The 17,927-nt window shown below is 39.6% G+C and overlaps 1 protein-coding gene across 1 annotated transcript in view; it reads left to right on the forward strand.

Moving 5' to 3' along the window:
• LOC116827097 (uncharacterized) overlaps positions 1-17,927 on the forward strand; it is a 56,622-nt gene that overhangs the window by 19,539 nt on the left and 19,156 nt on the right. The window contains exons 12-15 of the mRNA XM_075073325.1: positions 9,681-9,761; positions 13,004-13,166; positions 15,318-15,392; positions 17,014-17,166. Coding sequence (XP_074929426.1) covers positions 9,681-9,761; positions 13,004-13,166; positions 15,318-15,392; positions 17,014-17,166 — 472 coding nt within the window. The remainder of the gene's footprint in view (positions 1-9,680; positions 9,762-13,003; positions 13,167-15,317; positions 15,393-17,013; positions 17,167-17,927) is intronic.

Below are 17,927 nucleotides of genomic sequence, written 5' to 3' on the forward strand. Positions count from 1 at the left end.
ATACGAGAGTTCCTGGCTTCAAGTCTTGTCCACGCTGCTTCTTGTTTGCAAGAATTCTCTTTTTCTCCTGCAGCCCCGTTTCCTTATCAGCAAAACCTGTTTCTGGTGAATTAGTATGAAAGCCTCAACTTCTTTAAATGTGTTGTAATTCCTGTTAGTGTGAGCCTCATTTTACAGAGAATTATTCTGTAAAAACCATGATTTCACTATAAAGGGGATGCACTGCACTATCCCTGTGTTTCATTTCCTACCACTGCTTGAAAACCAAGGCATTTATGTGTAATGATGCTGCTTCCCCTGCCTGCCTTGATTATAACTTTTGTCAGCAAACTTTTTGTCACTCAGGGTGTGAAAAAGAACCCCCTTGGCTGACATAAGTTCTGACAAAACTCATGTGAACAGCTCCGTGTTGGTGGAAGAAACTTTCCTGGTGATATAACTACCGCCGCTTGTTACAGGTGGTTTAATTATGCCATCAGGAGAGCTCTCTCCTGCCAGCATAGAACAGCTACATGGGAGACCTTACAGAGGTACAGTTGTGCCACTGTAAGGTCCTTAGTGTAGATGTAGCCTTAACTAAAGGCAAGAGAAGCAGGAAAGGAGAAAGATTCAGCTAACGAAAAAGGAGTAGAAATGTACATTTTAATTTTAATAGGGCTTTGCTTACCAATTGGAACTGTTTAAAGTTAAGGTTTTGTCAATACTGCACTGTCTTCTTTAAAATTTTGTCACTCAGGGGTATAAAAAAACCACGGCCCTGAACAACGAAAATGTTAACGACAAAATTTGCTGGTGTAGTCAGTGCTTTGTCAACGGGAGCTGTGCTCCAGGTGACAAAGTTACTGTCCCTCGTTAGAGGCGGTTTTACTTTGTCACTGGGAGAGCTCTCTCCCGGTTATAAAGAGCAACCGCACAGCACACCTTACAACACCACGGCTGGTGCAGCCATGCCGTTGTAAGGTTTGCAGTGTAGACATAACCTTAGTGTGGTGCATAGGAAGCTCAAATGATAAATAGGGCTGCATTTTCTGCAATTGCCACATTTTCCTCCCAGTAATTCCACCTGCCAAGCGACACCCTACTATCTGATTGGTATTTGCAACTATGAGTGTGCAGTTTTATTACCTTGTATTGCTGTAGAGCCTAGAGGCCCTGACAAGGGCATTGTACAGAGAGAGTTTATAATCAAGGCTTGTGTCAAGATACCATAGGCAAATAAACAGCAAAACAGATTTGGAGCTGTGTGGGGGACAAGGGAACAGGAAAGAGAGATGCATTTGCATAACCAGCCTGACCAGGTGCAAATACTGGTGTGAGCATTTTTAAATATAAATTGTTTCAATTAATGTCTTGCAAAACCTGAAGCTGGCTTGAGGCAGGCTAAAAAGTTGGCTTGTTTGCTTTTTCCTCCCCATTTATCCCATTCTTACCTCTCTCAAAATTTGGTCTTTTCATTACTTGTGACTATACCCCATTTTCGTCATTTGAAGGGACACAACAGGCAGCATGACCAGATAGCCTATGGATTTCAATTAATAAAAGTCTTCATAAATTTTGTTTCCTATATAATTTTAATTAATAAAGTGATTACTTTTCTGCTACTTTTTACTTTGTTCCACGCTGGAGCTGACTGAATAGCAGATCATAATAATCTGAGGCCAGGCAAACCCTAGAGACAGAGACAGACAAATCCATTGTCTACTTTAAATCTCCAATGAGCAGAACGTGGAAGAGACCACACTTAAGGCAGAAACTGTAGGCCTGACTTATTATCATAATATAGAATGGAGCTGTTGTTTGTGCTTTCTTTCCCCACCACATTAAGCCCCCGTTCCCCTTTCAGCTCTGAGGACTATTGTTGTGGCATCTTAACTCTGGCCAGGAAATCATTGCTTCCAACAATGTGCTCAGCAAGCTGCAAAATTTCAGTTAAAATATCAGCCAAGCGATTTATGGGTTTATCCGCCCTTAATGCCCAATGATCAGTGTGGATTAATACTTTGGAAATTTGTATCCCTGCCAGTTGGGTGAGCTGAACAACTGGCATGCAGGCATTTTGAAGCATACAGGAGACCAGGTTTCTGATTTTGTGATGAAGTGGAGTGTTTTAAGGAATGGACCTTCTCAACTGAAAACAAATTTACTGGTCTTCTACACGATAAATTATAACAATCTGACATTTCTATTGGGATCTTTGGGCATGAAAGATGCAAAGGGTTTTATAAGCTTAAAAACACACAAACATCTACCGTCTAAGGCAGTGGTTCTCAAACTTTTGTGCTGGTGACCCCTTTCACATAGCAAGCCTCTGAGTGAGACCCCCCCCCGATAAATTAAAAACACTTTTTAAATATATTTAATACCATTATAAATGCTGGAAGCAAAGCGGGGTTTGGGGTGGAGCCTAACAGTTTGCAACCCCCCATGTAGTAATCTCGTGACCCCTGAGGGGTCCCGACCCCCCATTTGAGAACCCCTGATCTAAGGTGAAGAGCAGAACCATATAACCTCAAAAACAACATTGTGTGGTAATTTAAGGCAGGAAATGAAGAAGGATAATATATTCAGCTGAAATTCTGAAGGGAATTTAGGTCAGTAGAACCTTAGCCAGAATGTGGTTAGGACACCAAGGTTAACAATCCTATTCTTGAGAACAAGTGCAATGTGATCTTTAATAACAATGACAGTCAGGACCAAAAGAAGCCTATGATGCTAAGTTTATTGTTGGTATCTTGTAATTACAATGTATATACAGTCTGGAGGTTTTTAACTATAAACATTGGGTGCATAATAAAAGAAGACAAATTAAACTTTTTTAAAAAAAAACAGTCACCAAGGTAATTTCCCTGCTAGCTAGGACCAGTTTAAGGAATTTGTCACAGTTTTAATTGGTGATTGAGGATACCCAGTAGCTGTCCTAAATACTTGTTAAGTAGGCTGCCCTTGACAGAGGGCATGGCTACACTTGCAGAGTGCTTTGAGTGAAACCAGCCTTCGTAGAGTGCAGTAGGGAAAGCGCTGCCATCTGTCCACACTGACAGTTTCAAGTGCACTGGCGTGGTCACATTTGCGGCACTTGCAGCAGCATTAGGAGTGGTACATTATAGGCAGCTATCCCAGCATGCAAGTGACTGCAATGTGTTTTTTAAATGGGAGGAGTGAGGTGCACTCCAGCGGGGTCACAGCAAATGTTATTCCTCTCACCAAGGTGGAGTACCAGCAGCACTGTAGCCACGGAGTCAGAGCGCTCTACATGCCTGGCCAGTGTGGATGGGGTGTGAGCTAGTGCACCCGGGGCTCCTTTATTGCGCTGTAACTCGCAAGTGTAGCCAAGTCCTAATACTCTAATGAAAGACAGGCAGCCGGGGTCAAGGAATAACAAGAAGAAAGTGATAAGGCCCTGGGGGCTTAACTAATTTTGACAGAGTATTGTCCCTTTCTCACCTAGAAGTGAGAGTCTAATGTACATACTGGACAGTGGAGTGGAAAATTAAGGATAAAATGAGGGGAAGAGTAAAAACAGCATAGGAGGTAAGAAAAGAACAAAACAAGTGCTGATGCATTTGCCTCAAGACAAACGTGCTAGTGTATATCTGAAAGCTGGTAGAACTTGGTCCTTATTGTCTCTAACTGTTTTATGCTTGAGACCCTTAGATGAAATAAGAACAAAATATTATGAAAGTGTGATTCTACTCTGGAAAGGGATTTTATAAATAATTGGGTACATGTTTAGTGTCTCTCATGGTATGTCTATGCTGCAGTCAGAGGTGTGAGTGCAGCACGTGTAGACATACATGAGCTAGTTTTCAGGTACCAATAGCAGTGATGTTATGACAGCATGGACTTCAGTGCTAGCTAGCCACTCAAGTGATTACCCAGGTATAGCTTGTGACCCGGGGTGCCTGGGGCAGCCCTCACTAGATATGCCAAGGTCAGAGCAGTCTGCAAAAGGGAGAGCAGATACTCCCAGGACTGGTGGGTAACACTGAAGTTAAGCCTCCCAAACAGTCACAAACTGTTCCCTGTTATCAAGAAGCAAAAAAAGAAATCACACAGCCCCCTTTACTGCATTCCAGTCTCTGGCTCCCAATCAGCACCTATGTCCAGTACAGTTATTTTAAACTCTGCTCACATATACAAAATGTTCTTCTGCCCCAAAGGGTCAGCCACATCACCAGATCTGTATAGGTTTGGATCTTGCCCAAAATACCACGCTGCCAGCCAATCCTTTAGTGTCTAAAACTAAAGGTTTATGATCAAGGGAAAAAGAGAACAAGAAGAGAAATGTTAAGTGGTAACACAGTCACATACATACAAAAACTTCAAAGTCCACATATTAGGTTCCTAGCTGTACTGGTGGTTTGCTGGCGTGAAAGTCCCTCTGGAATACGTCCACGGTTTGGATGGGTCATTCAGTCCTTTATTCAAAGCTTCGGTTTGTAGCAAAGTTCCTCCAGAGGTAAGAAGCAGGGCTGAAGACAAAATGGAGAAGATGCAGCTGCCTTGTATAGTCTTTTGCCACACGACCTGTGCTTCCTTTGTTTCGCACACAAGCTGCCCACCACATAGCTTGGAAGCCTTTTCTGTATCCTCTGTCATCTCTCAGTGCATCAGTTGTATGGCTGATGGTCCTTAATGGGCTATCAAGCAGGCTAGGCAGATCTGATGCCAAACTGTTTGGGGGTGTCACCCAGAAGCATAGCACAAGTTTTGTAATATGGACATAAATATGTATCTATAACCCAATATACCAATGTGATACAAACACATAAATGAGATTATAATATTTGGCAAACTATAACATTTTTGCAGATATCTCACATGGCATGTCTGCCACAACTCATTGCAATTTTACAATATTAATATTCATAATATCCTCAAGTGTCCCCTGGAATCCATACAGCATCACATAGCTTATGCAGAAGCCCAGGCTGCCATGGCTTCGCTGCTATTGGTACCTGAGCTAATTATATTAAAGCTAACTCAGGTGTGCCTAAACATACTGCAGTCATATCCCATGACTGCAAAGTAGATGTACCCTCAGTGCCTCTATTAAATCTCTTCAGTTTCCAAATAAAAAGTTGGGCCTGCAAGCATGATCTTTGGTCTGAAAGTCTAGCTCAGTTCCTTAGGGCTTGTACTCATTGCTGGTAATAAAGATTGTGCAGGCAGAATATGGCCTTGCACTTGAAACACAATTAATAATTCTATTGATGGTTCATGAGATATAGAATCCAGCTCATGGCTGTGTTGGCTCCGCACTGCTGATTTGAGCAAAAGGTATTACTCATTTTAGTGACAAAAATAACGTTTTATGTATAATATTGAATACAAACAAGGAACAATTCTTCTTTCAGAACTGCACTTAAAATGTACAGTACAAACCTCTACCTATAAATCATCCATGTAGCTGAAAGCATTTAAGTACTTTTCTTCTAACAAACAATGGTGGGACAGTGCTTCATGTGGGCAATAGATGAATTAGAGTTATTCTCCCTCCCTGCATTTTCAGCATCAGTAGGAGAGTTTTTATAATAATTCCTTTGCTGCTAGAGGTTATGAAATCCAGAGCCTATAAAGGAGTCCCATCATAGATTTATGTGAATAAATGACATGTTAATTTTGCAATTCATAGCACTGTATGTTCGGTAAGAACCGGCACATTATCCTGATTTAATAGATGAGCAGGGACAGAGATACAGACATTAATCATTGTTCCTCATCACAGATATAGATTTGCTTACGCATGAGATTCTAGCACACTTGGCCAAACCTGACTATTCTGCTCCTTTCTCTAACTTTGTGATAGGTGAGTGGGAGATGGCTTGTTGTTTTGCAGCTGTCCCCACAGCTCAGTGACTAGGTGTTGCGTACTACTGATTATAGAGATACAGGGTGTCCCGTTGTGCAATCAGTCTCTGCATTTTAAAAGCTGTATTTCCATAATATTTAAAACCAAGAACTACATACACAGAATAGGTCTGATACTTTTGGGCATCATGACATTTCCCCTTCAGTAGCATTCAGTATAAGATACTTTTTCTTATTTATTGTTTGTATTTACTGTGGCAGCTAGAGGCCTCAGTGGCACTTAGCACCCCGTTGTGCTAGGTTCTGTACATATGTAGTTTGTCAGTCAATGCCCTGAAGAGTTTACAATTGAAATAGAGAAAACAGACAAAGGAGCGGGGTGGGAAGGAAGTTTAATATTGCCATTTTATAGATGGGGAACTGAGGCACAGAGAAATTAAGTTGGCTGAGTCACTCAGGAAGGCTTCAGCTTCTAGAATGATTCCAGTAGAATGAAAACTCCTATAAGGGAGTTTGGGTTTTATTTTTGAATCAATGGGATTGCACACAAAATGGTGCAGATCTAGACTTGCGTCCTGTTACGTAGCAGGTCGATGACTTTGTGCATCAATATATAATTTGTGTCATTTTTCTTTTCTGTGCTGGAATGAGTGTTCAAGGCATAGGACATGGATTCCATGTCGACCAGGCATGGCAAGAGGCCATCACCTCCCTGAGAGTGGAGCTCAAGACAACACATCAGCCTAAATAGGGTTTGTGGGGTTTTACCCAGCCTTGCATTTTTTGTGCCTTTTTTGTTTTATTTTACTTCCTTGGTGTGCTGTTTTAAAACTTTGAGAATGCTGTGACCTGCAGCTCTCCTTACTCTGTTCCTATCCCTGACACACAAACAGCTCTGCTTAGTCATCTGTCTGTCTATTTCAGTTGTGACCTATGTACTGTCACTCCATTCCTGAACCTATCTTGAGTGATACTCAGACTAGACTTGTGGTGGGAGGGGATTGTGCTGTGGGAAAACATCCACTATAGGATGAGATCATCTCATCAAACATATTTCTTTGGTGATTTACACCAGGATTTAACCTGTATCTCCAGAAATGAAAACAGTGCATTAACCCACAGCTTCCTCTTACACCTAGTTCTCCTCCAGGTTTAGTCTAAATTTCCCCTGAAATGGCCCTTACAAAATACAATTTAAAATTTCAGGTGTTCTGTGGGGATGGAGAGTTTCATGTTGTTTCCTGTCATTTCTCATCTACCAGTAGGCTAGTAGTCATGTTGTGAAGGTCTGAAGATGCACAAATGCATAAAGTGTTTGGGGTGGGAGGAGATGCAGGGTCCCTAAAGCTCTGAAATGGAGAGGTGAGGAACTATATAGTCATGTGTGTTTGTAGAGCACCTATCATTAGTGAGGGTTCTGATCCCGATTAGAGCATCTGAGCTCTACTGTAATGTACATATTAAATACTAGGGCTGTCAAGCAATTAAAAAAATTAATCGTGATTAATCGCACTGTTCAACAATAATAGAATACCATTTATTTAAATGTTTTCTACATTTTCAAATATAATGATTTGAATTACAACACAGAATACAAAATGCATAGTGCTCACTTTATTTTTTATTACAAATATTTGTACTGTAAAAAACAAAGGAAATAATATTTTTCAGTTCACCCAATACAAGTACTGTAGTGCAATCTCTTTATCATGAAAGTCAAACTTACAAATGTAGAATTATGTACAAAAAAAACTGCATTCAAAAATAAAGCAATGTAAAACTTTAGAGCCTATAAATCCAATCAGGCCTACTTCTTGTTCAGCCAGTCTCTCAGGCAAGTGTGTTTGTTTACATTTGCAGAAGATAATGCTGCCTGTTTTTGTTTATAATGTCACCTGAAAGTGAGGACAGACATTTGCATGGCATTGTTGTAGCCAGCATCACAAGATATTTACATGCCAGATGTGCTAAAGATTCATATGTCCCTTGATGCTTCAGCCACCATTCCAGAGGATATGCATCCGTGCTGATGATGGGTTCTGCTTGACAATGATCTAAAGCAGTGCAAACTGATGCATGTTCATTTTGATCATCTGAGTCAGATGCCACCAGCAGAAGGTTGATTTTTTTTTTTTTTTTTTTTGTGGTGGTGGTTTGGGTTCTGTAGTTTCCTCATGAGAGTGTTGCTCTTTTAAGACTTCTGAAAGCAGGCTCCATACCTTGTCCCTCTCAGATTTTGGAAGGCACTTCAGATTCTTATGTCTTGGGCTGAGTGCTGTAGCTATCTTTCACATTGGAATCTTCTTGGCATTTTGTCAAATTTGCAGTGAAAATGTTCTTTAAATGAACAACATGAGCTGGGTCATCATTTGAGATTGCTATAACATGAAATATATGGCAGAATGTGGGTAAAACAGAGCAGGAGACATACAATTCTCCCCCAAGAAGTTCAGTCACAAATTTAATTAATGCATTTTTTTTAACGAGCATGAGTTAGCTATGATTAATCAACAACCCTATTAAATAACTAATACTCAGAGATTGTTCCAGTGTAGCAATAGCAAATTTTCTTCCTGGGCTCTGAAAACATCACCTAATAATCTTCCCATTTGCAGATTACTTGAGACGCCAGGGACCATTCTGGGATGGCTGACAAACCCAGGTGTATTGCTTTGAAAATATAAAGAGCGATGTATGGGTTAGGTATTGTCACCATCCATGTTATACTAGCCAAATCACATGATTTCCCAAACTATTAACAGTGATAAATGTTGACAATTGTAGTATACAAACACCAAGGAAGAAGAGGAATTATTTAGGGTGGCATAAGCAGGGCAGGCTCCTGGCTTTTTGCCACTCCAAGTGGCGGCGGGGGGGGGGGGAAGCTGCGATCAGCAGTACTTCGACAGCAGCTCCACCGCACCGCTTTCTTCTTCAGCGGCAGGTCCTTCCCTCCAAGAGGGGCCGAGGGACCCGCTGCGGAAGAGCCCAACGTGCCACCCCTTCCGCTTGGCCACCCTAAGCACCTGTTTGCTGAGCTGGTGCCTGGATCTGGTGCTGGGCATAAGGGAGGGGTCACTAGGAATAATAAAAGGAAATTAAGGAGGAGAAACTTCCTTGTAGCAGGGCCATTTAAATTTTGAGATATTTATGCAGAGTTCTAAAGAATGTACTACAGGGGTGTAGACAACTTTTATTATGGGGTGGAGGGGGGAAGGAAGAAGATGTAGCTACTGTTCCAGACTAAGTGTTTCCTTCATTAATGCAGTCCCTACATTTTGGGGAGGTAAAGCCTCCAATTGTATACACCCACATATAGGGAACAATCCTGCATTGACAAGAGGTGGATTAGATTAACTCTAGTACCAGTTCAGGAAAGAATTTAAGATCCCATTTATACACTGGAGTCATAGTTTCTAACTTCTGTGGACCAGATCCTCAGATCTTCCTCAGTAGAAATGGTGGGAAAATAGGAAATACCAATTTTTCATTGAAATTTCAACCTTTGTGATATTTTCTGACCAGATGTATTACTAACACAAAGCTTCCTTTGGCTCCAAAGAGAGTTTTACATCCGTACAAACTGAGAGAGGACTTCAATATTTATAACTAGGTTTGCTCTGGATCTCAGCCCAACTTTTTGACCCACAAGACATATTCAAAGATTTATGGGAAACAAGTACATTACACTGGTTTCTCTCATTCACTTTCATCTTCTTCATTGCTCATTTACAATTCCAGAATATTGGCTTTTCAATCATTTCACTGGAATAAAGATATGTTACTGTTGCAATTAACTCATAAGAGCATTCACACTCCAGATGTATTCTCCCATTAAAATTTTCACACTGGGGTACTTTTTATTTCAGAACTGATCCTGCATGTAGGGCAGCAGTGTGGACAATTGAAGAAATACACCAGCACTTAAACAGAAAACATCCCTTAGCCTCGTGAGTTTCCTTAATTTGCCAATGGGCTTCTGTTGCTTTAGCAGCAGAAAACGTTTTTCTGATCCATTCTTTATTTTCTGAACTAGTTGTATATTAATGAATTTTTAAAAATTAGATAGTGTCACCAATTTACAAAGGTAGATAATACATGCTTCCTGCCCCATGTAGCTTACACTCAAAATAAAATGACACACAGTTCAGAAGAAAATTATTATGGTGACAAGAGATGTTGTCTGGTGGATAAGAACAAGGAAAGAGAATGGAGTAGTCTGTAAGAAAGTACAAAAACAAGAATGGGGAAAAAGAGAGTAGCTGAGGAATAAAGTGAAAAGATTGGGATGAGCATAGGGAGTGGGATGGAGCTAGGGAAAGTGAGAGCAGTAATAAAGGAGGGAGTAAGATGATAAGTGGGGCCTTCAAGGTAAGGCCGAGGAATTTGAATTTGTAGTGGTAAGAGATGGGAAGTCAGTGGAAGAATTGAGGGAGGGAGATGAAGTGGTCACAATGGCAGGAGAGGAAGGTTGGTTTGACAGTGACATTTTGGACAGATTGGAGCCAATGAGAGACAGTGAAACCCAGAGAAGAAAAAGTTACAGGAGTTAAGGCAGGAAATGATCAGGGCACTGACAGAGGAATTAGCCTTGGTTCAGTAAGGAAACTGCACATCTTGGGATTATTAAAGAGAAAGAAGAGCCCGAATTTAACTTCAGCTGGCTTTATTCATGTTAGTAGTTACATTATACGTTGCCTTACATGGGACTCACCTAAACTAATGCCGGATATGTGCCATTAAGTAGCATTGACTATTATTATTCCTATTTTCTTTTCCTCAGTAAGTAAACTGCTACTTTAGTTAGAAATACTCTCAAGAGAGTCAGGTTGCTAGTGCTGAATTTTTAAATCATTATTTGCAAAGGCTTTTTGCAATATGAGATATCAGTTATCACTAGAACTAATTGAAAAATTTTCAGTGGAACAGTTTTCCGTCTGAAAATGGAGTTTTGTTGAAATGGAAACTTTTTGTGGGAATATTGATTTTGGCCACATTTTTGGTGGAAAACTGTTTAAATGAATTGTTTTGACTTAACATTTTTACCATATTTAAATGAATTGTTTTCAATTTTATTATTGATTTATATGTATATTTATATTTAATAATATATATCATATATATTATATTTAATGTTTAATATTATTTTATACTTTAACAGAATGAAATCTTTCAATGTTTCCAAATACATTTTTGGGGGCATTTCAAATTTTTGTTCCAATTTGGAATGCAACAAATTTCAAAAGATTAGAATTTCGCACAGGACAGAAATTCCACTTTTTGACCAGTTTTCATTGTAACACTGAAAGTAATAAAATATAATGTTGTCAAATGAGTCTGTCTTGAATACACACCAAATCTAGAAAGATAGTAAATCTAATAAATGGATAAGTGTCATATAATACAATTTCTGAATGACTTGAGCCAAATGTTCTGTAAATTATTTGTTTGCCGGTACTAGGCAATGGCATTTTATTGTACATTAATATACTTTCCTCATATTTCTAGATACAACATCTGCCATAAAGCACAAATGAGCCTCTTCAACTATGGTGTCAGTTTAAAAAATACTGTGATGCTACATTTCAGCTGTTATTGTCTGAATTAGGCACCAGTGATAGAAAGCAAGAGTTTGTACAGGATGTTCATATGTGGTCAGGTCCACACTAATTGTTTATATTCATCACAGTGTTAGGAATATTAATTTTTTAACAGCCTTCAATTTAGCATCAGATCACACCAACCCTAGATTTGTTTTTAATACAGAAACATGTAATCCATGCAATTCAGCAGGAGGAATCTCTTTTCATAATTAAATGTACATCCAGTACCTATGTAAACTGGGAAGGAAATGGGACTTTGACACAGGCCAATATAAAAGAGTTTTTATGTTTAGAACTGAAAGTTAACTTAATAAATGGGCTATCGAATAGGAAAAAATAATTGTATTATTGTCACACTAGTGCTATCACCCCAAGATGGTATGTTGGCTGACTAGAACTTTCATCTCTCCTTCAAAGGATAGAAGAGCATTTCTAAAGAGAATACATACTACTATAATATATGCCACAGAAATAACTTGAAATTTATGACTAAATAAAGGGCTTCCACTTTGTATACATACACTCCTGCAACACTGAACTGAGAGCACCACTGAGCTGTGGAATAGCTAAAATACTTTTTCTGCCTTGCCATAGCTAATATTGCCATATATTGTAACTTCAGCTTAATGCCCACTTAGCAATGTCTGTCTAAGGTGTGGCTGAGTTTAACTACTAGCTAACTTTTTTACTAAATTGTTTTCCTGGGTCTTAATAATATGCTAATAATTTATTTAAAAATATGTGAACTTAAAAAATAAAATTTGCCTTTTTATAAGATGGCCTGAAATGTATGTAGCAGGGATTGTTAAATTGGGGCTAATTGCTCTCAGCCCACCTCAGAGGGTAATGGATTCTGATTGCAGAGGAGGTTGGTCAGGAGTGAATTTGCAGTTTCTGCACCAAGTCGAGAACAAAGGGAATTGAGACTCCTCGTACTAAATATTGCCACGAGGAAGCTGACAATGTCCATTGTGGACCTAGGAATGCCAAGTGACCTAAAGGGTGCTCGTCCTTGTTACGTCATGCATAAACGGCAAATTAGATGCCCAGAATGCAGTAGTTGAGCATGCAGTCTCTAGAGCAGGCGTGGGCAACCCATGGCATGCATGACAAAGGGAGCACGCGAGCGGATTTTCAGTGGCACTCACACTGCCCAGGTCCTGGCCACTGGTCCAGGGGGCTCTGCATTTTAATTTAAACTTTAAATGAAGCTTCTTAAACATTTTAAAAACCTTATTTACTTTACATACAACAATAGTTTAGTTATATATTATAGACTTATAGAAAGAGACCTTCTAAAAACGTTAAAATGTATTACTGGCCAGCAAAACCTTAAATTAGAGTGAATAAATGAAGACTCAGCACACCACTTCTGAAAGGTTGCCGACCCCTGCTCTAGAGCATGTGTATATATAAAGATTTCTAAAAATATTGTATGTCTCTATATTTAAAAAAAAATAGGGTTGGTGTGATCTGCTGCTCAGTTGAAGGTCATTAAACAAATCATTAGTTACCTTCTAATGTGTGGGTTTGACCACCTGCAAACATCTTTCACAAACTCTCTTTGTGCTAATGCATTGTTTTCCTAGTTGTGTACAGAAGAATGAATATTTTCAACATACTCGAAAGGAGAGTGTAAAAGATCCAGTGAGATGCAAATGTCTTTGCAGCCTGTCCTCCCCAATATGCTACTGGATAGATGAAGGGCTGGTGTATGCAGATACCCAAGAATTTCTGATTCTTGGTATGCAGGTAAAAAGCACAACAAGTATTTCTGATTAATCAGAGATATGCAGATATTAAAATTAACTGACTTGACAATTACCTGAAGATACAATGAAGTGTGCAAGCTACTCCATTAGGGAGAGGCGCTCATTATGTAAAACCCACTAGGAACCTTTAGAGTTGATGTAAACATTGTGATTAAATTTGAGTGCCTGAAGGGAGGTACCTAAATTTTGGGTCAGGTCAGTCCATCGCATTACATGTGGATTATAGGCTTAATAAATTAACTATCCTGAAAATATATATGAGAATACTCTGTTCCAACTGTTTCCATGCTTGAGGAATTTTCCTGAAGCTGGATGGCTTATGAAAAAGCAGGTGTGAGTGTATAAATTAGAGGATGTAATAAAGGCCCTCAGGAAACACTATGTCATGCCATCCAAACCCAGAGTAATATGCCGAATAAAAGACCTTGCAATCAGTAGAATCTGCAAGTGATCTGAAAAACTGCTTCTTTGGCATTAAATATTTAATATGGATTTAGAAGTCTATCATTAGGTAGGTACCCAAGTTTGAACATTTGGTCAGTGAGTATTGAATACGCTTCTTACAAACTGATGATCACCAAGGGCTAGATTTTCAAAGGTATTTAGGCATCTAAAGATGGAGATAGGCACCTAGAGACGATTTCAAAACATCTGGGCACCTAACTCCATTGAAATAATGTGTTCAGCTTGTATCCATGGCAACCCCCCCAAAGATTAACATTAATAATATTATATGAAATCTTGTTACTGTCTCCTGGTCATAAGCTGTAAAAAAATCAACTTGATTGTAAGGAAAAAACAGCAGAAAGAATGAATTTATAGTAAAATGTCAAAGTCATAGGGCTTGTTATTTTTATCGCTGTAGCCTTCATTTTTCAACAAAAATTGTTCTAACCCATTTAATAAAATACAATTAGTAATTTTAGGCCATTTAAAATTACTATCTTTGTGCCTGTCAGGTCAACTCCACAGTAAGTGTGCAGGCAAAGGCCAATAACTGCCTTTTTGTCAGCTTTCAGCCTGGCCAAAGGCAACAGGAGCAGCAGCACTGACCTAAACCAGTTTTATTATTGTTTCTAAGGACTTGTCTACGTCAGGAATTTGCTTCAATTCCAGCCACCGATGACTTGAATTGAGGCAGATTCCCAGTGTAGTCAAAGACTAATAACCCAGGGAAATTACAGAATCTGTGTGCCCCATCAAATGACTTTGTGACAAACACTTCCTAATTGAGAGTTCCTGTTCTCTTTTAGTCTCCAGTGATGATTTTAACTTGGCAGCTTTCAAGGTTCCCAGTGAATGTGCTTTAATTTTTTAGTATCTCAACCACCTACCTGCATGCAAAATCTCCTATATCTCAGAAGTCAGAGATACCATCTTTTTAAAAAACAGTTAAAATTGTGGAATCGGTATCTCCTGACCAGAAGCATTCTTATATATATGAGCAATCTTCTACATCTTCCTCTAGATCTCTTTTCCTAAGTAACGAAACGGAACCTTGTGAAATGTACTTCCAAAAATGTGAATTGATTATAAATGGCATTGTGTTCTTACAAATCTACTAAGCAAGGTGGACAGTGGAAGCAGGGCAGGCACAACCCATTAGGCGACGGCACTAACATTTGGGGGGCGGTGACCGCAGTGGCTGGATCTTCGACCGCCGCAGTCATCAACAGTATTTCGGGGGTGGGACCTTCTGCCACCTCTGTCGGGGGTGGCATTTCGGGGGCAGGACCTTCCGCTGCCTAGGGCGCCAAAAAGGCTGGCAACGCTCCTGAGTGGAAGGGGAATAGGTGGAATGTCTGCAACTGCTGATGTGTGATACAATTTAGATTCCGTGGACTGTTCTTCAGTAATGGAAGATCATTACATGCAGGCGTTATGTCACTGATTGACAAGATGTGACCCACTGAAAAGCTGCTTTGTGAAAGATTGGTTATATTACGTTAACAGTCATTAGGAAATGAGCATGTAGAATGAAGTGTTTTCTGTTCACTGTTTTTTCCAGTTGTATTAGTTTTGCCAACATGGCCTTGGTCTAGTTTTTCAGATTTACATGTGCAATGTGTTACTTTGATAGTATGGTCTGTTCTTTCATCTGTGCGAGTATAATGCAATTCTCTTTTAACAGGATGGAAGAATCCTGTTTCTGCACACATCAATACAAAATCTAGTATATTATGAGATGAAGGCCTATAAAGATCCTGTAAGTGTACTTTCAATTTACAACCTTTCTTTTATTAAAAGAGTTTCATAACAAAACATACATAGCTGGATAAGGCTAGATATCAAAGTAAGAAACTATCTCTTCTCTTGTATTATGGCTGTCCTTAGTACCGAATGTACAGACCAATCAGTTGTCTTGCTTCAGAAATGTAACTTACCACATACAGAGCCTTATGGAATAATTCTGGCTATTCTTGCACAGATAATTTACCAGATTCTGACTCAGAAATACTGGTATAAATGCAAAGTAGCTCCATTAACCTCAGTGAAGTAAGTGTGCTGAATTTGGTCCACTATTTCCAAAGGCAGAGCAACTTCACTCTCAAATAGAAAGGAATTCAAGAGCTTTCCATAGTTTGGAATCTTCTCAAGGAAGCTACGTTACTTATATACACTTCAATATATCACTCACAAACTGAGTCATTATTACAAATTGTTCTCATTTCAGCTAGGATTTCTAGATGCGTCATTGAGTCCTGTACACAAATTCTATACTAATTCTTCCATCCCTCTGTTTTTCCCTTGTCAAGAAGGGTTTAAGCAGATACCTTGTCCCCTGCTGGCATACTTAACCGGTAATTATAGCAGAGTAATGCTGTCGATGTGTCACCCCAACCTGGCCAATAGTGCCAGCATGTGAAATGACAAACACTGTATAAGGCACAGAAGAAAGGCTTTAGGAACTTACAGTGTAAGTAGATATGTATTGAATATATAGTGGGTAGGAGGAATTAGTGTTTGTAGTCTTTGTGGGAAAAGCAAGTTTTGAGTCACATGCATTAGATGAAGTGAGTATTCACCCACGAAAGCTCATGCTCCAAAATGTCTGTTAGTCTATAAGGTGCCACAGGATTCTTTGGTGCTTTCACAGATCCAGACTAACACGGCTACCCCCTCTGATACTTGACAAGTTTTGAGGAGCAATTTAAAAAAAAGAGAGGGAGGCTGGGCCTTTTGCATTAGGATAGGAAGAGAATTCCAGGAATAGGGGACTGAGGCAGAAATGAAGATGAGGGAGGATAGAAGGGGAGTAGTGAGGCAGGGTTCATTGGCAGAGCAAAGGGATGAGATGGGAAGTAGTAACAAATGCAAATTAACATTCCTTTACTTTATATGGTAACATGGTCCAGACTAGAGCCCTCTCCCACTCGCAAAAACCTTTGATCCGCAAATCCCAGAAGAGATACCAATTTCCCCCGTGCTACTAAAAAGACAAACGGTATGTATATGTATTGTATATGTAAATGGAATTCAGACATAATTTATACCACTAAAAGAATAAAACAAATCTTGCTTAAACCATTTAAAAAATACTTTAGCGCCTGTTATAATAGACATCAAATCTCTTTCTATCTCTTGTTTACACGTACATATTAAAACCTTTATTTAAAAAAAAATTAGTATTTTCCTGCAAATTATCAGTCTGTTTTCCCCCCCCGCCATCCAGTCCCACTTGCCACAAAGTAAATTTTACCCACTCCTGCTATTATGGCAGCTGGTCCTGAGGGAACCCATGGGATCCCAGTCCCACTGCAGGGCTCTTGTCCAGACTTGTCTTCCAAGGAATAGCCCCTATTAAAGACCAACAATCACTGTTTCAGGTAATTGAATTAAAACACGATATAGATCACCATCAACTGATAAATATGTGCCAGGAATTGGAATACAAATTGGTGCAGATCTGGAGTTTACCTGCCCTGCAGTTGCTTCACCAGATTGATATCTCAAATGAAACCATGGTTTTCACCAGGATTGTGAGTATCAAGAATAACTGTGGATTATCAGCGGGTATAAATATACAATACATAACTGAGGGGATTGTTGTTGTTATTTTATTATTTATTATTTAACTGCTTATTGCTAGGTTTCTAGCACCTCCTTCGAGGCTTCTGGTACTGGCCACTGTAGATGCTGGCTATTGAGCTAGAGAGACTGTTGCTCTGATTCTGTACAACAAATCCCATGTCTCCTGTTTATTTCTACAAGGCCTGAAAGTGTGCCTAAGTGCTTTTCAAAAGTACAGGGGAGACCCCTGCCCCAATTAGGGAAGGATCTAAATGTAGATGTGATGTGATCAGTGGGGTTAGTGAAAAGTAGGAAGGGAAGTAGGATGAGGAATTGCATATATTACAATAAGATCCTGTGATATTTCAGCTTTGGTATGTGCATGTCTTGATGGTACATTAAAAGGTTTCTCTGGTAATAGTCACTGTTATGAACAATACTTTGGGGCATCATAGAAGAGGTGAATCATAAAGAGAGTCTTGAAGGGTGGTATTTTGGTAGATCAGAATTGGTAGGGCATTGTATGTATCATGGGTAGCAGTCTTTTTAGGCCTCCAGTGTGGAAGATGACACAAGAGTGGACCTGTACCATCTCAGTTCCTGGTACAGCATGTGTCTTCAATCACCAAGTTGGAAGGGGGGAGGGATAGGTCAGTGGTTTGAACATTGGTGTGCTAAACCCAGGGTCATGAGTTCAGTCCTTGATGGGGGCCACTTAAGGATCTGGGGC

This window comes from Chelonoidis abingdonii, chromosome 17 (genome assembly GCF_003597395.2).
Source record: "Chelonoidis abingdonii isolate Lonesome George chromosome 17, CheloAbing_2.0, whole genome shotgun sequence".
Classification (NCBI taxonomy): domain Eukaryota; kingdom Metazoa; phylum Chordata; order Testudines; family Testudinidae; genus Chelonoidis; species Chelonoidis abingdonii.